Below are 26,537 nucleotides of genomic sequence, written 5' to 3' on the forward strand. Positions count from 1 at the left end.
TTGAATATCCTAGCCTGATTTAATTTTAATCTCAGTGAGAAAGGCAGAGTATAAATAACATAAATAACAACATTAACATTTGATTTATATACCGCCCTTCAGGACAACTTAACGTCCACTCAAAGCGGTTTACAAACTGTGTTCTTGTTATCCTCACGACAATCACCCTGTGAGGCGGGTGGGGCTGAGAGAGCTCCTAGAAGCTGTGACTGAGCCAAGGTCACCCAGGTGGCTTCAAGCAGAGGAATGAGGAATTAAACCTGGTTCTCCAGATTAGAGTCCTGCCGCTCTGAACCACACCACCAAACTGGCTACACCAAATAAATACCAAGCCCTTCGTGCTCTTCATCCCACATACCTGTAGGCCTCTCTTTCCTAGCAGGCTGGGCCAATGAGCTTCACTCACCCAAGCAAAACCTTCCTTGGATACCACCCTACCAAAGGCAATGGGCCAGGACAGGTGTGTTTTGTTGTGGTTCCTATCTTGTGTGATGGCACATTCGAGATCAGGAACGGCCACACGCTTTTGTAGAATGTACAAAACAGAAACATTCAGGAGGGATTTTTACAACAGGATTAGAACGGTAGTGAAACGGAACAGCTGAGGAGGAACCTCTTATAAAGGAAGAGGCCAGAAGTCTGTTGGACTGTTGTGTGTCGCACCTTGCGTTGACTGCATCGTCTCCCACCATTCATAACAGAATGTCACGCCTTAGACAGGTTCTTTTATTTGCAGTTTTCTAATTCTGTAAACAAAGGTCTATTACATAGTTCATTAGATATTTTAAAACTATCTGACTGAATTGCTTTGTAATTTGCCTTGACTCTCAAATAACTTATATAAATAAATAAATAAACAGTCTTGAAAAACAACACCTAAGAGGTTCATAAAATACGCCTGGGGCGGGAGGGGGCTTTTTTCTCTCTCCTTTCATGATGGAATTCTGGGACAGATTATTAAGTTGATGGGCAACAGGTACAGAACAGATAAAAGCACGTCTTTCCGTACTCGGTGAGCATTTAAACTGTGCAATTCATTGCCGGTGGACAGCATGACAGCCTTGTGTGTAGATGGTTGGATGAATTCCAGGAGGGCAGCTCCACTGATGGCAACTAGCCATCGCTAGTCATGGGACTGGCCGCAAAGCTCTGAATCTCCGCACTGGGAGGCGGCACCAAGGGAAGGCCTTGTCCTCCATGCAGCTGCTCACTGTATGGAACAGGCTGCTGGACCAGATGGCCAGCTCACTGGCTGGCCTTCTGACCGTCCCGTTCAAGGAAGGGCATTTCTGGTAGGTCACTGGGCCATGGAGAGACAAACTCACTAAAGGGCCACCTTAGCAGATAACAAGGTCGTGCACTGCTCCTACTAGGTGGCTCTCAGTGCTGCAGTCCCCAAACCTTCCTGTTCCCGCCTGGAATTTCACTCGTTTCTGCGGAAGGCAGCTGGCCGCAAGCTTCCGGCCACATGGTGGAGTCACAGAACTGGTGCCCTAGAAATGGACATGTTGTCCTAGCAGGAAAGACCCATTTTAGTGCCCGGCAGGTAAGCGCCATCCTAGTGGAAGGGAGGAGGGCAAGAGTGATTTGGAACTCAGACACAGGTGCAGTGGCAGGTAGAGAGAGTCGAGAAGCACCCGACGCGCATGCACGTACACACACACACACAGCAGCAGCAGCAGCAGACAAGCCCAGAACCCGAAGCCTGAATTTCTGCGGGCAGCTGGGGATGAAAGTACGCCACAAGAGAAGGGCCAGAACTCCATTAGGGGAAAACGGGGCGGCTTCCCTTGTTCCTTCGCAGACACCACGAGAGTGCCGACTGCTGCAAGGCAGGGCTTCCCTCCACAACACGTCTCACTGCCAATAACTCAGGCTCGTGAGCCAGGCCAGGCACAGAAACCAACAAGCACACCAGAAGAACAGGGCTGGCTCAGACCAAAGGCCTGCCTGGGCTGACCCCTCCGTGCATCCCCTCCTCCTGGGAGCTCCCAGCACTGCACTGGCCTTTCTCACTTGCTCTGGGAATACAGACGCTCCGGCCCAGGCAGCTCCCAGGAACGCCTTGGATGTGCCAGAGCTGCACCGCCTTGCCTGCTCCCCTCAGCCTCGCTTAACTTGCTCCCAGAAGAAGTGCCACATACAAGAAAAACTGGGAAGAGGTGGCAGGTTATCAACCAAGAAAAGCTCTCCCTGGGCTTTCAGGGCCACGCGTTCTGCACAGGAAGGGACTGGGCGACTTCTCCCCCCTCTCCCAAAATACCACAGACCCCCGGCCACCCATTGGCAGTGGAGAGGCAGGCGGCAGATAGGAGCCACGCACTTCTTTCCTCAGCACAGAATTAACGGGCGGGCCAGGAAGACTGGCTTAGGAGAGCCTCCTTGTTCAGAGGCAGTGGTTCTTTGGACCCCCGTTGCTGGGGGCAGCCCGTTTCCTTCCATCTCTGCTCAAGGGCCACCCAGAGGCATCTCACTGTTCACCATGAGACACAGGATATTGGGCTGCGTGACGCCTGCCCTCAGGTGGCCTTAGGCAAAGCCTTCTCCCCCTCGGCCTCTCTGCCGCCACGTGTGTGTGGGGGGAAGCTCTTAAACCAAACTCAAGGCCAACGCGAAGGAAGGCTCTGTGAAGCAAAGGGGTGGGTGCTGTGGGCCCTGCTGAGGGCACAGTGCTGAGCTTTTCTTGTGGGACAATGTGAGCTGGAGGAGGCCTTGGCCCCCACTCCTCCGGGGCAGGAAGCAGCTCTCCATCCAGGGTCCGAGTCCGGGGCTATGTAGCCACCGTGCCGGTGAGAAGCATGCCGCCCAGGCAAGGATCCCGAGAGTGCCTGGTACCAGCTGTGCCCGTGCAGAAGGGAGTGGCCAGAACAGCTGTGAGGCTCAGGCAGAGCCCATGGGGGACCCAGAAGAAGCATGGGGAAGGCATGTGGTGTGCTGACACACAGTTCCCCAGACTTCTGCCCCACTTCATGGGTGAAGCAGCCCCCAACCCTTACGTCAGCTGCCAAAAGAGCGTTGGCGTGGCCCTGAGCAGACACCACATGCACACACCCTTCCCCTGGTCTGCAGCCTCGCTACACTTCGAAGGATCCCAGAGATTGCACACACAAAAAAGGCCCGCATTTTGGAAGGAGGCAGGCTCCCCAGCCCCCAGCTGCATGCAGCCCTTGGCCCCATCAGACCTGCTCCCCAGACCCACATCCCTGGCTGGCCATGCGTGCGCTCCCCTGGCACCCCAGGAAAGACAAGACAGATGGCTGCTGGCTTCTGGAACAGGCTCAGTTTTATTCAGACATCCTATAGATACAGCTGAGTGCAGAGGCCCAGAGGGCACTGCTGTGGCTGCTCAGCATGCTGCAGGCCAAAGCCCCCTGGGGGGGGGAAGAGGAAGGAGAGGAGGGAGCGGGATGCACAGCATCTAGCCGACAGCAAGTCTCCCAGGCTATGACTTCCCCTCGGTGTGCAAAAGGCCTCCGCAGAGCCACAGATCGGGTGGAGGCCCAGCGCAGGAAAGCCTCTGCACCCCGTGCCCCTGGCCCACCACGAGAGGAGAAGAGGACAACCTCCCCCAACATTCTGGAAGGAAGGCAGAACAGAGGGGTGAGGATGCACAGACTCGGCCTTCACAACGGCTGGAACACCAAGCCCAGGAACGTGGAAGGCAAAGCGGATCAGGACCTCCTAATACTGGGGCAGGGAGAAGGAGATAAGAGCTCATTCCCAGCCAAGAGGAAGGGTGTTTGAGTGCAACAGGAGCGGAGCACTAGAAGAGCTTTGGTACTTGTGGGGGGCAGCGGGTGGGGTGGGGAGGGGAGCATGGGTGGCATGCCCGGGCCAAGGACGTTCCTCTGTATTAAATAAATATTTCCATTTCCAGACCAAAATGCAAAAGAAGAAAAACACCCCCAAAGTGCAGCATATTTACACATCCCCCCACCCCCGACGTGGGGGCAGGCGGAAGGAACACGGCTCAGCCCTTTGCTGCCCTGAGGTGTCCCATCCTGTCATCTGACCCAGCAAAGCACAATCTGGGGAGGACGGGCGAGGAGGAGAACACAAATACGGACGGAAAAAGAGCCCCCGGAGGAGGAGAACCAGGACAAGAGACGGGGCTTGGGAGGAAGGGGGAACTCTACGCTGCCGGCGCCCTACTCCTTGGCACGCCCGATGATGGCCAAGATGTAAAGGAAGATGTTAATAATGTCTGTGTAGAGGTTGAGGGCTGCAAAGACGTACTCCTCCGGACTGATGGCCAGCTGCTTGTTCCCCAGGATCATCTGAGTGTCCACAGCCAGGAACTGCAAAGAAAGGGAAGTCGGTTGGTCCGCGAGACTCCCAGCCCAGGACGGCAGACCCCTCTGCCGGGGACAATCCAGGAGGCCAGCAGGCAGCGGGATCTCCTCCCTGCCCCCCTCCAGCTTCAGCCCCTTGGAGCAAAACACAGTGTGCCCCCCCCCAAATTACAAGCTGGGCAAGGCCACCCTCAAGAACGCAATGGGTGCTGCTCGGACTCACCCCCACCCCCCCACCTTGGTTCCAGCCCCCTTAGACTACTGGATAGGCCAGCCGGGACACACAGCGATCAAGGCAGGGGTTGGGGGACAACAGGGGCGATTCCCGGCAAATACGTGAGGGCACAGGGGGAGGGGCTAAGCCAGCTGCCTGCAGAACAAGGGACTCCCCCTCCCCAGGACTGCCACCCCATCCAGACACTCACACAAGTGAAGAGAAGGGCTCCGAGGGAGGCGTAGACAATCTGCAAGATGCGGTTCTGGATAAAGATGCACAGGATGGAGAAGACGATGAGCACCACCAGGCAGACGATGAGCACGCCGTGGCAGGAGGTGAAGTCATACTTGGTCTGCAAGGGAAGCACCGGGGGGGGGGGGGTCGTCAGGGCAGACCCCCACACTGCAGCCCCCCCCTTCAACCCCCCTCCCTTCCTTGGCTTTGCGTCCTGCCTGGCTGAGAAAAGAAACGGGAAACGCAGCGCAGGCACACCCTTGAAGCTCAGTGAGGCACGCAGGCCAAAATCGGCACGGCATCTGCTTGTTTGGCAAGATCTGATTCTGCTTCAAAGATCGTTTCCAAACACACGTTTCCAAAATTTCTTAAGCCGTGGAGGGGAAAGTCTTGCTTGGGGAAAACAGTTGAACATGTATTTACTTTCCTATCCTATTTTACTGCTTTAGCAATATAAAAAGGCATAATTTAGAAGTTGGTGGTGGTGGAGAGTGCGCTCAAGTCAGAGCTGACTGATGGCGACCCCTGGTGGGGTTTTCAAGGCAAGAGACCTTCAGGGGTGGTGCGCCAATGCCTGCCTCTGCAGCCCTGGCCTTCGTTGGAGGCCTCCCATCCAATCACTAACCAAGGCCGACCCTGCTTAGCTTCTGAGATCTGACATGATCAGGCTCACCTGGCCATCCAGGCCAAGGCAATTTGTTCGTTATTTTGCATATAAAACAGTACAATTTGACATATATATGTAATTTAAGAGTACAAATGCTTCAGTTTTCTAGCAGCAAAACTATAGATAGACCCAGTCTTTGAGAGAGAGCTGCAAACTGCGGCACTCTCTGCTACCTTGTTGTGCATCATCTGAGAGGCAGGGGCGGAGGAGGAGCTGAAATAAGAAAACCAATTTTGGAATAAATGTTGTAAGTGGAAAAAATGTAAATGTTTTCTCCCTGAAGAACTCAGGCACATCTAGAGATAGTAGAAAATGTGGCAGGACACCTGAGTGGCTAATTGACATTGACAGAGAGGTTGTGGAGAGGCATCTGGCTGCACTGGATGAATACAAATCCCCTGGGCCGGATGGGGTGCACCCAAGAGTGCTGAAAGAACTTTCCAGAGAACTTGCAGAACCCTGTCCATCATCTTCAAGGCCTCCTGGAGGACTGGGGATGTGCCACAAGACACGAGAAGAGCGAATGTTATCCCCAATCTTTAAGAAAGGGAGGCAGGATGACCCGGGAAACTACAAGCCGGTCAGTCTGACTTCTGTTGCTGGGAAGATATTAGAACAGATTTTCAAGGGATCAATCGGTAAGCATCTGAAGGACCACTCAGTGATCCGGGGAAGTCAGCATGGTTTTGTTCCTAACAGATCTTGCCAAACCAACCTGGTTTCCTTCTTTGATCGAGTGACCAGCTTACTGGATCTGGGGAACTCTGTTGACGTGATTTATCTGGACTTCAGTAAAGCTTTTGATAAGGTCCCCCATGACATTCTGATGGGCAAACTGGAGTAAACTATAGGACAGTTCGGTGGATAGGGAACTGGTTGGAGGACTGCACCCAAAGAGTGGTGGTCAACGGCGTTTCATCAGATTGGAGGGAGGTGTCCAGTGGGGTGCCACAGGGCTCGGTTTTGGGCCCGGTACTTTTCAATATTTTTATCAATGATCTGGATGAAGGAGGGGAAGGGCTGTTCATTAAATTTGCTGATGATACCAAATTGGGAGGAGCAGCAAACACCCAAGAAGATAGAATTAAAATTCAACAAGACCTGAATACTCTGGAGAAGTGGGCAGCTGTGAATAGGATGCAATTCAACAAAGACAAGTGCACAGTATGACATCTGGGCCACAAAAATGGGAAGCACAAATACTGGATGGGGGATACACTTCTGGGCAGTAGTATATGTGAAAGGGATCTTGGGGTAAGAGTGGACTGTAAACTGAATATGAGCAGTCAGTGTGATGCAGTGGCAAAAAATGCTAATTCAATCTTGGGTTGTATCAAAGGGGCCATAGCGTCGAAATCGCAGGCAGTCATAGCCCCTCTCTATACTGCCTTGGTCAGGCCACACCTGGAGTTTTGTGTGCAGTTCTGGAGGCCTTACTTCAAAAAGGATGTGGACAAAATCGAGAGGGTGCAGAGGAGAGCGACGAGGATGATCAGGGGTCTGGAGACTGAGCCCTACGAGGAAAGGCTGAGGGCCTTGGGAATGTTTAGTTTGGAGAAGAGGAGGTTGAGGGGGGACATGATTGCTCTCTTTAAATATTTGAAAGGCTGTCATTTGGAGGAGGGCAAGGAGCTGTTCCGGTTGGCAGCAGCGGGTAGGACGCGAAGCAATGGGCTGAGATTACATGCACAAAGGTACCGGCTGGATATTAGGAAAAAGTTTTTTATGGTCAGAGTAGTTCAAAGGTGGAATCAGCTGCCTAGGGAGGTGGTGAGCTCCCCTTCACTGGCAGTTTTCAAGAAGAGGCTGGATGAATATTGGTCAGGGATGCTTTAGTCTGATTCTGCATTGGGCAGGGGGTTGGACTGGAAGGTCTGTATGGCCCCTTCCAACTCGATGATTCTATTCTATAAGTGTATTTAACAGTCTCCATAAAGTCATGACGGGCTCAGCAGCATTTTTAGATATCAAAATAAACTTTAACAGTGAAAACGAACCTCCTTCATTTACTACAATCAAACCATGATTAAGGCATATGAATTGCTACTCAAACTAGTCTCATTTAAACAATAAATATACCTTTGGAAACACACCATCTGTGTCTACAGCATACAAAGGAATTATCATTCTCTAATGCTTTAGATTATTGTATGTAAAATTTTTCATACAGCACATTTTGAATGAACAAAAACCCCACCTTAAAAAGCATCTCATTCATTTTACAAGAAAATGGGGGCAGGGGTATCCCCTGAATTTTTCAGGTTTCTTTCTCCCATGCTTTCACATCTCTGGGTGTGTATCAGGATCAGGTCAAAATCCCCTCTGCAGTGGGACTGGGCCAATTCATGTAACCAAAAGTTTCTCCTGTGAGCAGAACCACAAGTGTCCCAGTGGATACAGGGAGCGGACCAGCCAGTCCTGGCTACTCTGGGCAAAGAGTGAGGGGTCTGCACCTGCCCCATCAACACCCCAGGGATAAAGCAAGGCAGCGGAATAAGCCCCCTGCCCGCTACATGGGCGGGGACAGTAGCCCCAGGCCTCCCAAGCCACAGGAAGAAGAGCGGCACCACGCACACCCACCTGCAAGGAGAACAGAACGACGGTGAAGCAGACAACAGCTGTGATGCCCACCGCCATGAAGACAGCGTCCGTGTTGTAGAAGCTGGCGATCATGCCCACCATGTAGGAGAGGCACAGGGTCAAGACGGACTGTGGAAGAAGGAAGCACGAGTCGCAGGAACCTGGCAGCACGCATGACTCCAAGCCCTCCTGGCAGGGGCCTCTGGCTCCATAGCCCGCCCGCCCGCCGGGCCTCATCTGCCCCGCAAACGGGGGGGGCTTTCCCCACCAGCTCCCAAGGCAGCCTGGCTGCCCCCCTATGACTGGGTCAGGCCCTTACCAGGGCAACAAGGTTCCAGGGGTGCTTGCGCCGGAACTCTCCACAGCAGCTGAGAATAATGAGCGAAATGAAGAAGATGACGTAGGAGACGTAGTAGGTCCAGACATTTTTCCTCACAAAGCCCTTCACGCCGTCCACAAAGGTGAAGATGGCCACGAAGGCAAAGGTGACGGAGAGCTGAAGGGTCAGCACGAGGAACACCTGTGGGCACAGGAGCGACAGTGCAGCGACTGGGGGGCAGCTATCAAGAGCCCCTTGGAGATTACATGGACTGTGAAGAGTGAGCTGGTGCCCCTCCCGCCCCCGGAGAAGCCTGGATCTCCTTGCATTGGGGCAGAACCCTTCGTGCCCCCCACGCTTGCAAGTACAGAAGCAGAACCATCCAACAGAGAAGAGCCTGCCTTGCCCTGGGGGGCCGCCCACCACAGCCCTACACACAGCCAACCCCATTAGCCTTCTCCCTGGAACTCTGGGGGTGGCAGCAGCTTTCTTGGGTGCCCAAGACCCTTTTGGCTGCAGGTGCTGCAAGTGACTGTGACATCTGAGGGCCACGAATGCCACACGTTCTTCATACAACAGAACCTGCCACAAGGGCTGCTGGTGTAGAGGACATTAAAAGGGAACAGGCGAATCCCTAGAGAGCTCCACCAAAGGCTCTCAGCCAGGATGCAGAGTCCGAGCCTCTGGGTGCAAAGCTAAGAGAGGCCCTGAACCTCGGCTGCTGGGGGGGCAAAGGGGAGGGGGGCGGCTGGTGGGCCTCCCACCGAAGGTAGCAGGCGCTGGGCCAGATGGGCCTCCAGCCTGACCCAGCGGCGCTCTTCTCTTCTGCGGGCCAAGCGCGGGCTCTGCCACGGAGGCACAGGGCAGCCCCTCCCAGACACACCGTGCCTCGCTCCTCACCTTGCGAATGAAGGCCTGGCGGATGTTTTTATCGTCCCAGTTCGTAGTGGGGAAATCCTGGTTGTCGTAATAGGAGGGAGGCCCGTCTTCATGGTAGTTACTGTGCAGCGGTGCTGGGGAGAAGCAGCAAGCCAGGTTAGTGCCTCGCCCCCCCCGCTGTGCCGACCAGGGCAGGCCCGCTCCTCTGACTCTGCCAGGCTCTGCAACCCCTTGCCCCGACCCTTAGCGGGGGGAGCGCTCACCAATCCTGGAGGCCACGGTGCCTGATCTCCAGATCACATAGACAGGGGGCCTTGTTCCACCTTCGGGGCACAAAGCAGCAAGAGAAGAGAGGAGACTGAGGGGGCCTTGGAGGGGGCTGCTTCAAGGGCCGTATGTCCCCACAAACCAACCCCCCTAGACTCTTTAGGAGAAGCCCCATTCATGCCCCACCGGGTGACAGAGAGCCAAGAGACAGGAGAGCGCGCTCGGGGCAAGGCAAGGAAGCCACTGGGAAATCCACATGGGTCCACCCTCAGCCCACCCCTGCCAATGTCCTCCCTCCCTCCCCCCAGCAGCCGCCTACTTACAGTCTTGGTCCACAGGGCCGACAGGATGTGGTTGGCCATAAGGCCCCTGAGGGTAGGGTCCCTGCGGGTAGGGCCCCTGAGGGTAGGGTCCTTGCGGGTAGGGCCCCGCAGCTGGGTAGGGCCCTTGCGGGTAGGGCCCTGCAGCTGGGTAGGGTCCCTGTGGGTAGGGCCCCGCAGCGGGGTAGCCAGGCTGGGCATAGGCTGCCGGTTGGAACTGTGGCTGTGGATAGGGAGCTGTTGGGTATGGAGGCTGGGCATAGCCTGGTGGAACTGGGGGCTGCTGTCCAGGAAAAGGGTCGCCCGACACCAGAAAGCTCTTCTCGTGCGACATGGCTCCGGTGCTCACACGTCGGCCACCACCTCAGAGCTGCAGAGAGATGAGGGGAAGAATGAGAAACTACCGCTGGGACCCAGGAACGCCCCTTCTCCAGCAGGCCCTCCCCCCTTGCCGCCCAGAGGGGTCTTGTTACGAGTTTCCCCGGCGGCGTACCAGCTGCAAATCCTGTTTCAGACCGGGGGGGGGGGGGAGGCACACACATGCACTTTTGCCAGGCGTCTCAGCTTGCACCAACTAGGCAGGTTCTCTCAAATAGTTTCTCGCCTGTCCGCTCCCAGGCAGAGTCAGAATGCAACACACACTGCCACACACCAAGCCTCTGGTCGCTACAGCCCAGGCTGCAGGCTCTTTCTGCACACCTGAAATCAGGTTTGTTTCCTTGATTTATTTGGAGAATTTCCTTATTGCCTCTCCAGGGAACCAGCCCAATGCAGCTTACAAAACAAAGCACAATAAAATCGACATTAAACGTTCTTAATTAAACCCAGCATAAAACAACCAACATAACAGAAAAACAATTAGGCATCTTAAAATGAATACCAGTTCCCAGGCCAAAACACACTATTACATCCATTCTGCAGACGCACTATTGGCTGCCCATCAGTTACCGGGCCCAGTTCAAGGCACCGGGTTTCCTATACAAAGCCCTTCCCAGGCGGTCCCTCATCTCTGCAGACCTGCCTCTCTCTCTCTCTGCTCCAGCACGACAGCTTTGCTCGTCTGAACGGGGCCTTCTGCAGGTGCCACCCTGCACGCGGGCAAAATCACCAGTGGCCTATCCACGTGCATCCTCTGTGGTGGCCCCCACTTCATGGAATAGCCTGCCTGGCAAGGTTAGGAGGGCCCCCGTCCTCCTGGCTTTCCGTGAACAATGGAATTATTCAGGAGAGCTTTTTTTAAACACAGGTAGCAGGACTCCGCTGTGAGGAAATGGCTCAGAGAGACGATGGTAAAGGGACGGGGACTGTGGACTGCACTACTGTGTACCTGCAGAGCAGTTTCTGCCTGGTGAAGTTGCTTATGCTGGCTTTCAGGTGTCTGATTTCTGCTGGCTCTCAACTCCCGGCCATTCGTGGCCTACTGCAGTGTTTTTGGAATGCTTGACCCCTGCTGTGCCTGGAGTCTCACCTTTAATGAAGAAGCCGGGTGAACAGAAATGTCCGGGCCTGGTGCCTACCAGAGAGCGACGCAGGCGCCAGGTGAACCTCCTTGGGAAGGGCATGCCAGCGCTGCGCTGCCACTCCTGAAAAGGCCCTGCCCCTGGTTGCCCCTCACCTCACTTCTGATGGTGGCAGCAGAGGGCAGGGCTGTGAGGAAGACCTCAGCTGGTGGGCTGGACAATGCGGGAGGAAGGAAGCGGTCCTTCGGGTAACCCTGGCCCTCGGCATTCCGGGCTCTAAGGGGAGAAACCAGCCCTTCGAACTGACCCTGTATTTTACCCGACTGGCGGCTGAACCCTACGGAGGTTATGAAAACTACTTAAGGACACACACGATTAACATGAATACCTGTGATTAAAATCATGGTGAGTACTCTACACTTTGTTATTATGAAGCAAACATCACCGGATCTCCAGCACGAGTGGCAGCTCAGCGGGCAACCTGGCTCTTCCAAAGAGGTGTCAAAGGCACAATACAGTAATCTGACCAAGAGGTTATCATACCACGGAGAACCGTGGCCAGGAAGGGGCAAAGCTGACACAGGAGGCAAAGCCAGCTGGAAGGGAACTGCCCTTCTCTCTGCAGGGCCACATTTAACGGCATCTCCAAACCAAAAACCAGGCCCTTCGGGGGACAGCACTCCCACCCACCCTAACCCTAACCAGCTGCACCGGTTTTATCCAGATCAAGCTTGATTGCCCACCCCCCAGCCCACCACCACTTTTGGGCAAGAGTTCAGAACATGCCACAATGGAGACTTTAGGAATATTTTTAATGAGACGAGTGGGTCCTACCCCATCGCACCACTCTTCACTGAGCAAAGTTTACATGTGTGTCAGCCAGACAAACATTCCTTCTGTGTCTGGCTGACACAGAAGGTAAATCCTCCTGAAGCAGGGAACCCCTCAAATACCTAAAGGGGAGGCGCTACTCTATACCTGAACACTGGCAGGGCTGACAAAGGTGGGCTTCCTGGGGCAGCGTGTCCAGGAAACAGAGGCCACAACACAGAAGGCCCTACCCTGCACCTCTTCCGATCTCTGCTTCTTTCCATACGCAGGCAGGGCTGGATGGGGGCAAGAAACAGCTGCTCCACTAAATGCCGAGGTCTGGCTCAGACATAAATTATGCAAGTTAAGGATATCTGCCAAGTCCCCACAATTCATTCATGAGAAGAGCTGAGGAGGCGCACTGGAGGGCACCAAGAGCCCTCCGCTCACACCCCACTCAGCCACTGTTCTGTTATCAGGCCTGGAAGCCTGTGTTAAAAACAAAAAGCACCCTCTCGAGGTTGACAGAGTTTGCGTGGAACTCCACGTCCCACATGTGCCCAGGAACTGTAAACGTTGGGGCCGCCTGCATTCCTAGGAGCAGGGGCTCTCCAGAAAGAAAGCCCACAGCCCGTGTCCTCCCCCCCCCCCATGGAAGGGGGGAGAAGGCAGGCACGGTAGACCTTTCCACCCCTATCTGCAACACAGGGCACACCGTTTCAAAACACAAAAGAAACCCCCACCTTTGCACTTGAAGGGGGGCACAGAAGCAAAGCCAGGCATTGGTTGCAGACCGCCTCAGGGCTGACACGTGGGCGGCCTGTGCCAGACAGCCACTCTGAGGCCCCAGACGGGCAGAAAAGGGGGGGCATAACTGCCATAATAAGGCACAGAAAAAGTATGCAGCCATGTTGGTCGCAACCAAAATCCAAGTTATACTTTTTATCAAGGCTAAGACATAATAAACGGTATTCTGCGGCTTTGGGGTTATGCTTCTAACCAGCTATTCCATGAAATTCATCCTCCTGTTCTTTTAGCTCCCGCTTTCTGTCCTTTTCCCCTTTGAACTTGCTAAAATAGAAAAAAGGGGGGCAGGATGACCCAGCGTAGGGTCTGACCCGAACCACACATCAACCTCAAACAGCGGATTCCGCCCAAAGTTCCCTCCAAATACCCCCCAGGCCTCTCCCCGCTCCCTGCACAACACCCCCTTTCATTCTGCCCTGCCCAACTCGTGCCAGCTGCCAATGTGTCCTGGGGCAGAGGAGCTGGGGCAATAACTGCCCAGCTCTCGGGAAGAAACCATCCTGGGGCAGAGTGTAGGAGCTGCTTAGAAGTGACTGAACAATACAACACCCCTGTAAGGCAGTCCAAAAGAACATCTGAGCCCCTCCACCCAGCTCTACCAAAGAAGGCCATAATTGAGCAGATTTTCTTTTACTGGTGCGTGCGTGTGTGTGTGTGGGGGGGGGGGGGGCTTTTGGCTCTCAATCTCTGCTCTTAACCAGCATGCAGCAGCAGCACATGCGGCAGTCTGGCACAGAGATGGCACACTGTGGGCAGAAGCTCCCCCCCCCCCGTATCAGCAGAGCTTGGCCCCTCATCGCAGCCCACCTTCCTTCTGCTCCTGGTGGGTGCTCACCGTCAGCCCTGCAGGGCCCGCTGCCCCCAGAGGTGTCTGCCCCCCCCCCCCAGCCGCTCTCGGAAGCAGCTCCCAACTGCTTCCCGGAACACAGAGACCGAGTTCTAATGCCGCCTCCATCACCGCGGCAACCAAGGGCCACCATGAGAGACACCAGGACCCTGTGGGGGAATTGGCGGGGGAGGGGACTGGAAAAGCCTCCTACGGTTGTTTTTGCGCTCTTCGGAATGAGACGCTTTTTAAGGCAAGATTTTATTGGGAAATGTAGGATAGTACTGAAAAACACTCCTACTAAATATTTCCCCCCTTTTGGAATAAGTGAAATGTGCTAGGATAGTCAGGGCTCGGCTGGCTGTGAGTCTCTATTTAATATTGGGTATATTTCATACTTTCTCAAAAATTACAGTATTTCCCCCAAAGACACTTTTCCTGGTGTTGCTCTCGGCTTCACTGACACTCTCAAACCCCCTCACCGCGTTAAGGGGTGTATCCAAGAGGTGCCCCAAGGGAGGGTCTTGCTGGTGGCCTTGATTCTTCCTACCTGTCAGACGGCAAAAATTAAAGATACGCGTGCTATAGTTGCACAGGGGGCAGCAGTTTACGAGTCTTAAGCATGGGATATACTCACAATTTTTCTTATAGAAAATGAAGATATTTATCGTTTTAAATTTCATATTTATTTATTTATCTAGTAACATTTATATCCCACCTTTCTCTATTCATAAGGCCCACCAAGGTAGCTAAGAAATTTATTTATTTGATTTTTTAGTCGCTACTCCCCTTGGGGTTTTGAGGCAACTTACAACATTTGACACTGATGTAAGATCAAATAATACCAATAGAATTTAAGTCAAAATATTACAATACGTATCAGAATCAGGACAACCCGCCCGCCCCCCCCAACACATCTGGTTAACCTCCAAAGGCCAGCTGGAGCCACTCGGCCAGCGGCATATGCCTCTGACCGGATGGACGCTGAGAGAGTCAACTGAGGTGACCCAAGTTGTGGCGGCTCCAAAACCAGGGCATGCGTGAGACCATTGCTTGTTCAATTATGTTCCCCAGAAAGGGAAGATGAGTCCCTGGGCAGCAATTATCCCGTTTCTTTTTATCTGAGGAGGGTTTCTTTAACAAAGGTCTGGCAATTGCCTCAAGGGAGCTGGGGAAACAGCCTGGAGATAATTGATAATCTGTCACAGAGGGCCTTTTACCATGTTGTGATATGATTTTACCAGCCACAATGGGGAGAGATTCAACGAGCAGGGGGTCAGCGTCACAGCTATTAGGATCCTGTCCACCATCCACGAGGAATCCAAAGAAGAACCGGGCGGTGCCCACGGAACCCCCATCCCGGGACTGCCATCAAGTTTGGCGGCCAATTCTATGCAGAGCTCAGAGACTTTATCCACAAAAAGGTGGCAAACAAATCACAGCTAAAGGCTAAATCAGTATCAGATTTAGGACTCAAAGGGGTAGTCAAACCAACAAAATAATTTAGCTGGCTGCAAACGAGCAGGTACAGTGTAGGTAGCCAAATAATCTCTTTTCGCCACCTGGGCTCTACAGTGTGTTCTCACAGCACTGACCCAGGTTTGCTCTAGCCTTCTGAGCAACTTGTTGAGGTCTCTTAGATTCTCATACCAAAGAGCCACGGAGACAAGAGGGTGCAAAGAGCACCAGGCAGCAATCTCATCAGCAATCTCATTCCCGAAAACCTCTATTCTAGACCTCCGTCAGATCATCAAGAGAACTGGCAGCAGGTCCAGATAAATCCTGCAAAGCCTTTTGGAAAACATCGGGGGCCCATCCGTCGGCCACAGGCAAACATAAATATGCTTGTCGCTCCTACAAAGGGGGGGGGGGTGGCCACTCCCAGGCCGACCCTTACAAGGAAATGGTCTGACCATGGCCCTGGTTCACAACTGAGCCGTCCCTGCTATTACACATTCTACCGAGTAATATTACAGAAGAACAGGGAGAACTTTCCAAGTCCATGGTGACAGGTGCGAGAGTATTACATGCAGAAAAACGTAAGACAGAATCTTGCCCCAAAATGTCTTGAGTCGATAAACTGTACCAATATGCATCAATGGCTAAATTGACTTCTTATGTACGTAACAGATTTCCTAGATTACCTAGCTCGAAACTAAGAAAAATAGTTAATATGGAAATAGAGTAATCATAATACAGAGACCTTAAAAAGGTTGACTATAAAATGTGGAAGAGATGACTGATTAAAAACTATTGATATTAAATTTTAGGTATAAGCAATTAAGGAGAGAGAGTAGAGAACTATCCCATAAGCTAGTTGTGTTGCCACATATTTTGAATATACTTCTCTGTTGTAGTTCAAACGTAGTACTTTGTATTCTGTATAAGTTTCGATGCACTTTTGGTTGTCATTTCTATTTTTCTTTTCAAATAAAACAAAAAAACAAATAAACGAGCAGACCGTTCAGATCAAGTCCTGTGCAAACACCAAACCTAGCGTGCGGCCTGCTTCATACGCAGCAGCCCAAACCGCCTGGGGGAGTCTTGATATTGCCATGGCTGCCGTAAAATCTGAGACCGCCCCAGAGAGAAAAGCAGACGGCAAGTAATGCCAACAAACACCATTAAAGCACTGGGCGGGCAGGCAGGAACGCTGAGGGAACACCGAATCAAACACAGAAGTCTTCAGCTGCTGGTGGAAGGAGCCAACAAAAGGGGACAGATGAGTCCCCCTGGGGGAGAGTTCTAGAGTTTGGGTGCCACAACCAAGAAGGCCAGGCCCTCTCTCCGGCTGCCTAATCTCAGAAGGTGGGGGCACCCAAAGTAGGGCCTCCAAAGATGTCCATAGTGGTCGTGCAGGTCCATAAAGGAGTATGCAGTTGTCCAGGCATGTTGATCCCAAACCACGGAGGGCTTTCAAGGTTAACACCATCACCTTGAATTACGCCCAGACACAGACAGGGAGCCAGCGCAGATGACCCACTCCAGTCAACATCCTGGCTGCAGCATTCTGCACCAATCGAAGTCTCTGAAGACTTCTCAGGGGCAGTCCCACGCAGAGCACATTGCAGTAATCTAGTCTAGATGTAACTAGGGCATGCACCATCGCGGCCAGATCTTTTCTGCCTAGGAAAGGCCACAGCAGGCTAACCAGGTGAAGCTGGTAAAAGGCACTCCAGTGCACAGCTGCCACCTACCTCTCCAGGAGTCGGCCTGGATCCAAGAACACCCCAGAACCCAGGTATGTTCCTTCAAGGGAACTGCAGCCCCATCCAGAACGGCTGATCTGGTAAATAGCACATTTTACAGGCTAAGTTATATATGATGCATTTTATGTCCTTAAAGCAATCAGCCAAGTACAGGTTTGATACGAAATAAGTACAGCATAATTTCAAAATTTCCCCAAATTTCTACTTTTTCTTCCAAAACACTGACTGCCCTCAAGCAGCCAGTTGGCTACGTCCACAGGGATGCTGAAAGCGAACGAGCTGCGACAGAAGCCAGACCAGACAGATGCTGGTTGGGGAGGCAGAGATCTTGACGGGCGTGGCACTTCCCACTTCCGACGGGGTTCAACCGACCCCCTGCAGTCTCGGTTAAGAGCCTGGGGGTTATACCGGATCCAGCGCTGCTGCTAGAGAAGCAAGTCAAGGCAGCTGCAAGAAAGGCCTCCTCAGTCCCAACTCAGAAAAAAGAAGGTACAGAGTACCTGAGGTCTAAGAAAGATCATGCATCAGTAAGGGCGGAAAAACACTCAATAAAAAGATTAACTGTGGAAAAAAGTTTTTTTCCCCAAATCAAGTTAAACCATGTAATGTATATGCTGACCCAAGATACTGTATCAGTTAGATATAGGCTGTAACCTATATAGCTCTAACCTATCATCAAGACCTAAAGGATGTGTGGATCCCGATGCGTAGATTCAAAAAGCCTCCCTCTGTCTAAGTCATTTTTCCACGTCATAATTAGAGAAGCATTTGTAATTTAGTTTCTCAGTAACAAAGAATTTGAAATCAGTAGGCTTCTGCTTCAAGGACATAGATCCAGAGGAGTTAGCCGTGTTAGTCTGTAGTAGCAAAACAGTAAAGGGTCCAGTAGCACCTTTAAGACTAATCAACTTTATTGAGGCATAAGCTTTCGAGAATCACAGCTCTCTTCATCAGATGCATCTCACAAAGAGAACTGTGATTCTCAAAAGCTTATGCTACAGTAAAGTTGGTTAGTCTTAAAGGTGCTATTGGACTCTTTACTGTTTTGCTTCAAGGATAAAAAGTGACTAACCAACAGGGGAACCATGTTATGATTTCTGACCTTACTACAATGTTCTGACAGGCTGTGTTTGAAAGGAAGTGTGGTCATACCTACACAGAGTAAATTGCAAGGACATCGCAACACATAAATAACATGAGCTGAGTTGCAATTAGTAAAATGATTCAGTACAAAAATGCATTGACTAGATGGATTCCTAAAGATCTTAATTTGAGCTGCCTCACTTATTGCTTTTTCCCCTTAATGGTTTTGGTCTCTTCGATAATCACTTACCTCTTTAACTACTCCTCTGTAGACTTGCTAATTTGTGGCAGCTGAGCTGAGCCCTCCCCTTCTTACTCTCTCTGAAGCAATATTCTCTTTTACACGCATACTATACTTACAAAAGTTGCCCTTTAGATATAAGCTACATTTTATATTATTATGACTTTGTTCTTTTTTAACACTGTTTTTATTATACAACGATTTCATTGAACTGATGGGATATCTGTAAATCTTTTCACAGGGTTGTAATTGAATCCATGTATTACAAACGGTTTTTTGAGTCTCTGGGATATCAATTCACAATATGTTTAAAATTATGGTTTGCTTTCATTGTTAAAATTCATTATCTCTCTACAACTGTTTACAACAGGCTCCCAAATTTCCAGGAGCGAGGTAGCCAGCACCCTGTCTTGGCTGTTGGCGGTGCCGTTTATAGCTTGTCAATTCCTTACAGCATATGTCCAGTTGTAGTAATTATGTTTTTTGTAATTTTGTAATTACAATCCTTTTTACAATTTTTATATTATATGTACCTTCTATATTCTTTCGTATACAATTCATAATCTTTCTTAGACTTCTGGTATTCTGCACCTTGTTTCTGTTATTCAGAGGTTCCCCTTCGTTTTATCCTCTCCCAACTCAGGCTAGCCCAGAAGTCGGCCGCCTACCTTGACACGGCCAATCTGGCCACCTAGATCCATGCCATGGTAACATCGAGGCTAGACTACTGTAACTCACTCCATATTGGTCTCCCCTCACAGAGAACTCAAGGACTCTCGCTGGTTCAGAACACCACCGCTCAATTATCACCAGGAGCTGGGCAGAGCATGCATATTGCTCCCGTTTGGAGTCACACCATTCTCCTGGCTTTCTTCAAAACATGTAAACTGAACGATCCAGGACTTTTTACACAGTCGATAGAGCTGTGCTGTAAGGAAGTGGTTCAGAGAGAGAGGCGATGGTATAGGGATAGGGCCTGTAGACTATAGTGCTGTGCATTCTCTGTTGCTGTAAGTATGCTCCTACTTGATTTACTATGTCATCTCAATCTGTTCATGCTGTGTTTCAGCATTTCCCCTGTCCCAGCACTGTATCGGATTTCCGTTTACTTTCAAATTCCTGCTGTCCTTACTTTATTGGATTGTTGATCGTATTGACATTCCGTGTAACCTGCCTTCTCATTGATAAAGGCATACTCTAAATGATGTTAATGTTTGTAACAGGTGCCAAGGACAGGCACAGGGCTGGTTCTGCGATGCTGCCATGCTAGAGGGCACGGCTTGCCAGAGCTCGTGACTTCCAGCCCCCCTGGCGCTTGACAGCAGTCGGTGGGGGGGGGGGCCACCCTTCGCAGCTTGCTTCCCCCTGCCCTAACCCTCTAGTGCAACCACAGTTCTGCTGCCTTGTTTATTGTATGGATTATACACTGGTTTTGTTGCACAGTTTAGTTTTGAAACCCACCTCAAATCTCAGCAGAGACAGACCATAATATATATATAAAGTGAATAAATAAAATAAGCCTCCCCCGCAATGCTACCCCCCCCCCCCCACGCCCACACGAAGCACTTACAGGACTTCCTTGCCACTGCTGAGGCAGGTGCACAGACCCCAAGCCTCCCTTTGGGCTCTCCTGCACTCTTAGAACAGGGCTGGGAAAGCTCGCTGCCATTTCCAGGCCCCAGCCCTCCCAAGCAAGCCGAGGCAGAGGCTGCGTCTGGACGTCAGCCAGGAACGATCCCAGCCTTTGGACCCTGGAGGGCAAGCCGGATGGCGCTCGCTCGCGGGCAGCGGAGAAGAGGCATCTGGCCCCGACTCTTGAGCGCTCCTGCCCGGGAAATCTGGTTGGTCTCCAAGGTGCCACCGGACGCCAATCCTGCTCTCCGTCTGCAGACCAACGCGGCTCCCTGCCCGAAACATCTCAATCAAGACGCTTCTGGCGTGAAAGGAAAGCCGGGCATGGCACTGCAGAGAGACCCCAGAACGAGCGCCTCCCTCCCCCCCCCGCCCCCCCCCGAACCAGCAGCACTGGAGGGGGGAGGGGGCCCTCCAAGAAAGCTCCAGCCCCGGAACATTCGCCAGAGGCCTGGAGCAGGCAGCAGCAAGCCCCCCCCCCCGGGCTAAGCCAGCTCAGCCCAGAATTAAGCCGTTTAACGGCTTGGCGCTCTTGCCTCTCAGAAGCAGCCTTCACGTCCCGGACGGGCCGGTGGGGACGAGAGACCCGCGGGGGAGGGGGCCATAACAGGCTTGGCCCGCGTGGCCGACCCAGACAAGCAGGTGACAGAACCGAGGGCTGGCTGGCTGGCTGGCTGGCTGGCGGGGGCGCAGAGCCCCCGGGCCCGTTTGCCCCCACCCCCCACCCCCCCACCCGCGCACGACCGGCCACGTACCTCTCACGCCGCTCCGCCAAATCGACAGCGCCGCAAGCCATGAGCGCCGCAGCCAAAGCCTCCTACGGCGGGGGCGGGGGCGGGCGGGAGCAGCAGCAGCACACGGCCCCCACCCCAGGCAGGAGCCCCAGTGCGGCGGGCTCCTTCCGGCAGCAAGAAGAACTCTTGTCCTTTGCTTGCCCCGGGGCCCAACGCGGCCAGCCGGGCCAGGAACGCGCTCGCGCGGGAGGAAGGCGCCCACGAAGACACCCGCTCCGACACCCCCCGCCCCGGGGCACTCGGCGCGACCTACTTCGCTGCTCTGGGCTTCAGCTCCGGGTTTGCAAGAGAAGAGGCGCGCATGCCCTCGCCGGCCAGCCCGCCCGCCTCCGCCCGCAGCCCCTCCCTTCCCAGCCTCCAGGGCTGACTCGTCACGGGGTCCGAGTCCTTCCCACCCACCCCCGCCACGGCTCGCCGCTGCTCAGCCCGAGACGGAGGAGGAGGAGGCCCTGCCCCAGCGCCGCTTCCTCCCTCGGGGGTCCCTGTGCTGTCCAGCCCGGGGCCCAGCTGCCTCCGGGCGCGACGCTCCCCCAGCCAGCAGCCCCGGAAACGCCGGTGTGGCCTCTCCGGCCGGCCTGAAGCATTTGCCCGGTTGCTCTTTTTGCTCCGAGGGGGAGAAATGAAGCTACGCAGTTAACGTTGCCAGCGGAGAGCGCAGGAGACGGCGCACTTCTGGGGCAGTTTCTGAAGGAGGGACGCCTGCCCCGCCACGACAGAACTGTGGCCTGCCTGGCTGGGGTGACGGTAGGTGCCACACATGCAGAGGAGGAGGCGGAGACTACAAGCCTGGTTGCAAAATAGTAAACAGTCCAGTAGCACCTTTAAGACGAACCAACTTTATTGTAGCATAAGCTTTCGAGAACCACAGCGTCAGATGCATCTGACGAAGAGAGTGGTGGTTGTCGAAAGCTTATGCTACAATAAAGTTGGTTAGTCTTAAAGGTGCTACTAGACTCCTATTTTTCAACTACAGACTAGCACGGCTAACTCCTCTAGATCTTCAAGCCTGGTTGTGCATCTTTGGAGGAAATTCACGGGGGAGACCTCTGGAGTAGAAGACCACAAAGATGCATCTGTGCGATGGAAACGACGCTCTCCTTCTCCTGGGTCACGGAGGTGCCTCTTCAAAAGCAGCAGCCCCCCTCCCCGAAAACACCCTGGGGGTGCAGCGTCCATCTGCGTGTGCTAGCAAGCGAGACCCCCTTCCCTGTAAACCAGACACGCCAGCAGCTTAACAGAGGAAGCGCCGGACTGAGCCTTCGAAGAACCTTTCTCAGCTAAAAAGTACGCTCACCATCAGCAAAGTTAACTATGCGAGAGGACAAGGCCCTGGTACCAAAGAAGGAACACGGAACTAACTGCTAAAGTCTACCTCTGCCACAAACATGGGCAGATTATAGCCTTTTGATCCCACTGCAGCAAATGATCACCGATCAGATAAAGCTTGATCAAAGCCTTCCTCTGTATTAAGTATCAATATGGAACTCCACTTTGAAAGGCTGCCTTTCTTTGGGAAGCCCCTCAGCCGAGGCCAAAGAAATTTGGTTGGTTGATTTACGGAACTAACACGAGTGTTTCTTTGGATGCCACAAGCGGGGCACCTGCTGCTCCAGAGGGGGCTGGCAAGGAGAGGGGTGCTGTAGCAGCCCCAGGGCTTTTCTGGGCGGCCCGTCCCACCGCAAGAGAGACCTCAGCAGGTGGGGGCTGCACGCAGGTGTCTGAATCAGCCCTCCTGAGCTCACCGTGCTCCCTCCCACCCCTCAGCCCCGGGGGCCCCCAACGCAGTGCCTGCTGACACTTTTCCTGGCACCCACCAATTATTTCAGGAAGCTGGGTGGGGCTTTCATTCAGCAAGGTTTCTCATTGGCTGTGCAGATTTTTTAAAAGCGTTGCTTCGGCGGCAGCTGCCCCCACAGGCACGCAAGAGATGGGGGAATCCCTGCCTCAAAGCAGGGCTGCTGCCTCTGGCACCCAAGCCACGCCACGCCTCAGTGCCCCGGACTCCCGCAAGAGTTGCTGGCAACCCTGTCTGTGCACCCATTGATGCACACCTCTGACGCCAGATGTCTTGCAGCCACAGCAGCCCCAGATAGGGCCCCAAGGCAGCCCCATGTAAGGGATGAGTACCTGCTGCGTCCCCAATGGACTCTCCCTCCATGCAGGGACCTCCTGCAAGGCAGAGGGGGGGCCCACAAGCCCTACTCAGGCACCATGTGCAGAAACCTGGCGACCGATGCTCTCTGCTGTTGGTCTGGAAGATGACTCATTACTGCTGCCCAGTAAGACGAGGGCCAGAGAAGACTGCATGCCCATTACAGAGCAAGCCCCTGGCTAAGCCTAGGGAGGGATCGATGGCTGTAATGGAAGCGTTTCCTGGTGGCTCACTGCTCCACATCTCTGCAGCTGTCCAACAGTCCACACAGTTGGCCGGGGGTGGGCGGGGTGGACGGAGGCTGCTGGGCGGAGTGGGGGGGTGTAGTGGCCCTGAGTCCCCTGGGTGCAGGGAGGAGACAGAGCGTGGGGGCTTGCTGGCCAAAGTGACGGGCACACGAGAGAGCAGCCCATCCCCCAAGATGAAGACTGGCAGGGCCAAGCTTCAGCAGCGGCTTGGAGTCCCACCAGACGGCCCTCCAGCTCCCCCCACCTGGGAATCACACCAGGGGCTCTGCACGTGCCACGCCTCTGCCTTTCCAGCGTGCCACGTCCGTCTCCACACGCCTCCCTGCTTGCTCCATGTGGCTGGGCAGCTGGGGAGGCCCAGCCCTCTGCTGTGGGGAAGCCTTCAACGTTGTGCTCCCCACTATTGACGGAGTTTAGCCAACCCTTACTGAGCCTGTTAAGAACCTCGGAGCTCTGCTGGAGCCAAGACTGCTGCCGCTGGAGGCAAGTTAACGCAGCCACCACAAGCGCTTCCTTCCAGCTTCATTCAGCCCAGAAGATGGCCCCCTGCTGTCCTGTGCTCTGCAGGCTGCCAGACCCGGGCTCCTCTGGAGCGGGAACAACGGCTTGGCTGGCTCGGCTTAGGGGCACAGACAGGCAGGGGAGCGAGAGCACAGGGCTTGTGCCTAGCGAGCGGCTGATCCAGCAAGGCAGCCTTCCCAAGCCTGAGCCTAAATCGGAGGGGGGTGTCAATCGGGCTCAGCGGCACCTGCTGGCAGGTGTTGCAGCTCTGGAGGCTGTGCTGGCCTGTAGCCAGGATCCTACGAGGAATCACCGCTCTCAGCACTCTGCTCTGGGGTCACAGCGAGATGGTGTGCAGCCAGCCTGGCACTTCTGCTCTGCCACGGCCGTTTCTGCAGAGGAGCAGAGGGTCCCGAATAGCGTCCTGCCTGGCAGATGTCTAGTGGCTGGTGATAAGGGCTCGCTTCCAGACTCCGGCAGGGTGGCCTTAGGTGTGGCTGGTGCACGGACAGCAGGTGCCTCTGCAGCGTCAGGCCCTCCTGGCTCCCTGGGCCTGGCTCCTCAGCCTCTTCTCCTGAGTACTCCGAGTGGGTCACAGGGGATGATACTGACTTGGACTCGGATGGTCTGGCAACCTGGATCCAGGCCACAGTAACCTCAAGACTAGACTGCTGCAATACACTTTGTGTAGGTCTGGCCCTTGAAGTCAACTGGGAAACTTCAGCTGGTACAGAATGCTGCAGCTCACTTGTTACCCGGAGCTAGTCAGAGCACGCCTATCACTCCCGTTCTGTAGTCACTCCACCAGCCGCCCATCGGTTACTGGGTTCAATTTCAGGTACCCGCCATCACATGCAAACCCCTCACAGCCCCTCATCTCTACAAACCACTTCTGCCATGCTCTGCCACAGTAACTTGGCTCCTCTGAGCATGGCCTTCTGCTGATGCCACCCGGCTGATGGGCAAGGCCAACCGTTGCCTGCCCACCTGCCTTCCCTGTTGGGGCCCCCAGCTTGTGGAATGGCCAACCTGGCAGCCCCCCCCCCTTCTGGCACCCTGCCAGCGCTTGGAAATGGAATGGGTCGGGGGGGGGCATTTCCATAAAGGCGACAGGGGGATGCGGCAGCAAGGCCGTGCAGGGCGGCGCAACTATAAACGCCACTGCGTACACTATATGCATGACTGCTGCACTAACTGGTTTTTATACTCATGCAAGACCGTTCCCCGCACTGGCTAACGTAGCGCGCATAAGACGTGTTTTGTTCCGGGCTGCGGCCATTGCGGCCCGGGCCCGGCTGCTGCCAGCATCGGCTGGCGCCGCTCAACCCACCTCCCGCCCGGGAGAGACAGGCGGGGGGGGCTCCCGTGCCAAGACAGCGGGGGGGGCTGAGGGGGGCGCCCCCTCCCGGCGCAGCAGGCCCAGCGGCACGCCCCGACGCCCCCCCCGGCCCTCTGCGGCCGCCAAGCCCTCCCTGCCGGGCCCCGGGAGGCGAGGCGGGAGCCGGGACGGCCGAGGCGCCCGCCGGAACTTCGCCCCCCTCTCCAGGCCAAGCGCCCTCGCTCGCCCCTCCCGAGCCCGGCTCGGCTCAGCGGGAGGCCGCTCTCGGGCCTGCGCAGCTCCGGCGGGCGGCCCCCCGAGCCCGAGCCCGAGCCCGAGCCCGAGGCGGCCGAGCGGGGCGCGACTCCCCCGCCGCCTGCCCGGCCCGCGCCCCCCGCGCCCCCTCCTCACCGGCCGCTCCTCTGCCTCCGCCTCCGCCTCCGCCTGCTGTTGCTGCCGGCGCTGCTCCGGTGGGCGTGGCCGCCCGAGGCTCCGCCCACTGCCGCAGCGGCGCTGGCCGGGCGCGTGACGCGAGGAGGAGGGCGGGGGAAGGCGGAGCCACGCCGGGCCTCCCCTCCGCCCGCCCGGGGCTCTTCCCGCCAGAAGCTCACCCGCCGCTCCGGAGCCGCCTTCACACGTGCGCAACGTCAACGCGCGTCTTCTCCCCGGCCGAAGCGCCCGGCGCGCCAAAGGGAGGAGGCGCGGCCCGCGCGCTGATTGGGCCCGGCGGCCTGACGGGCGGGCCTGTGGGCGAACCGGCGACGTCCAGGGAGGGGGCGGGGATAAGAAGGAAAATAACAATAACGCGGCGCGGAACCGACCGAGTCCGCCAATCGGAGCGCGGGACCTCGTGGGCGGGGAGGGGGCGGCGGCTCTGACGGACAGGCGGCCCGCCAATGAGAGGGGGAGGCCGCGTGTCGGCGCCCGTCGCCCCGCCCCCGCCCGTCGCTGCGGAAGGTGCGCGAGGGGGCGGGCCCGAGAGGGCGGCCTGCTGGGCGGGGCCCCGGATGTGCGCCGAAAGAGCCTCGCGGAGGGTGGGGGGCGGTGCGCGCGGGGCCTCCGCCGCCCTCAGGGCCCCCGACCCGGCCGACGAGGCGCAGGGGCGGCAGGGGGCGCAGGCCGAGCGCGGAGCGGAGCGTGACGCTGATTCCGAGGGCCTCGCCCTGCCCTGCCTTGCCCAGGGCAGCCCCCCCTTGCCCTCGGAGCGCTGAGCGAGGCCGAGGCTGCGGCAGGGCCTGGCGGGCGGGGGGCCCCGCCCCCGCGGCGCTGTGAGGAGGCGCCTGACTGTGTGAGTGTGAGGGGGGGGCAAAACAGCGCCGCCCCCTCCCCCCCCTTCGCGGCTGAGGTGTCGGGAGGGCCGCGAGGGGCTGGGGCTCCTGTCGGGGGGAGGGGGAGGGTTTTGCTTGCAGCTTGGGGGGGGGGCGCCTAATCCACAGAGAGGCCCCTGGTCACTCTCCGACTGCAACCGTCAGTCACCTTCAGATGAAGGCCATTCAAAGCAGTAGTTTGAACAAAAATTGAAATGTGTTTCACAGTTAGAACTCTCTCATAAGCAGCATGACTGCAATACTTCATGAAGCCATGCGTGCATAACTGGGAATACATAGTCTGGAACTAGGATATAACCTCTGCAAAATACTGCCTCTTACATAATACAATCCTAAAATGTTCCGTAAATTGA

The 26,537-nt window shown here is 55.1% G+C and overlaps 1 protein-coding gene across 5 annotated transcripts; it reads right to left on the reverse strand.

Moving 5' to 3' along the window:
• Positions 1-708: 708 nt before the first annotated feature.
• On the reverse strand, positions 709-25,490 carry GRINA (glutamate ionotropic receptor NMDA type subunit associated protein 1). Of its 5 annotated transcripts, none has more exons than XM_054984836.1 (8): positions 25,468-25,490; positions 9,779-10,145; positions 9,452-9,511; positions 9,210-9,322; positions 8,310-8,510; positions 7,991-8,119; positions 4,718-4,861; positions 709-4,298 (listed from the first exon to the last, which is right to left on the reverse strand). In XM_054984836.1, the coding sequence occupies exons 2-8, from the start codon at positions 10,107-10,109 to the stop codon at positions 4,149-4,151; spliced, it is 1,128 nt and encodes a 375-aa protein (XP_054840811.1). In that variant the 5' UTR covers positions 10,110-10,145; positions 25,468-25,490; the 3' UTR covers positions 709-4,148. The 5 variants fall into 5 exon arrangements, with proteins under 5 accessions (XP_054840811.1, XP_054840809.1, XP_054840810.1 ...); XM_054984834.1 differs by lacking the exon at positions 25,468-25,490 and adding an exon at positions 25,268-25,356; XM_054984835.1 differs by lacking the exon at positions 25,468-25,490 and adding an exon at positions 20,891-20,963.
• Positions 25,491-26,537: the final 1,047 nt, after the last annotated feature.

Source organism: Eublepharis macularius, chromosome 7 (assembly GCF_028583425.1).
Source record: "Eublepharis macularius isolate TG4126 chromosome 7, MPM_Emac_v1.0, whole genome shotgun sequence".
Taxonomy (NCBI): Eukaryota; Metazoa; Chordata; class Lepidosauria; order Squamata; family Eublepharidae; genus Eublepharis; species Eublepharis macularius.

What these genes read in the sequence shown, in the direction of transcription:
- GRINA (XM_054984836.1), bottom strand. Translation starts at nt 10,109, where the DNA reads ATGTCGCACGAGAAGAGCTTTCTGGTGTCGGGCGACCCTTTTCCTGGA. An exon ending in GCCAGGCCTTCATTCGCAAG is followed by an intron (nt 8,511 to 9,209) that starts GTGAGGAGCGAG and finishes CTGTGCCCACAG; the next exon opens with GTGTTCCTCGTGCTGACCCT. An exon ending in CCTGGAACCTTGTTGCCCTG is followed by an intron (nt 8,120 to 8,309) that starts GTAAGGGCCTGA and finishes CTTCTTCCACAG; the next exon opens with TCCGTCTTGACCCTGTGCCT.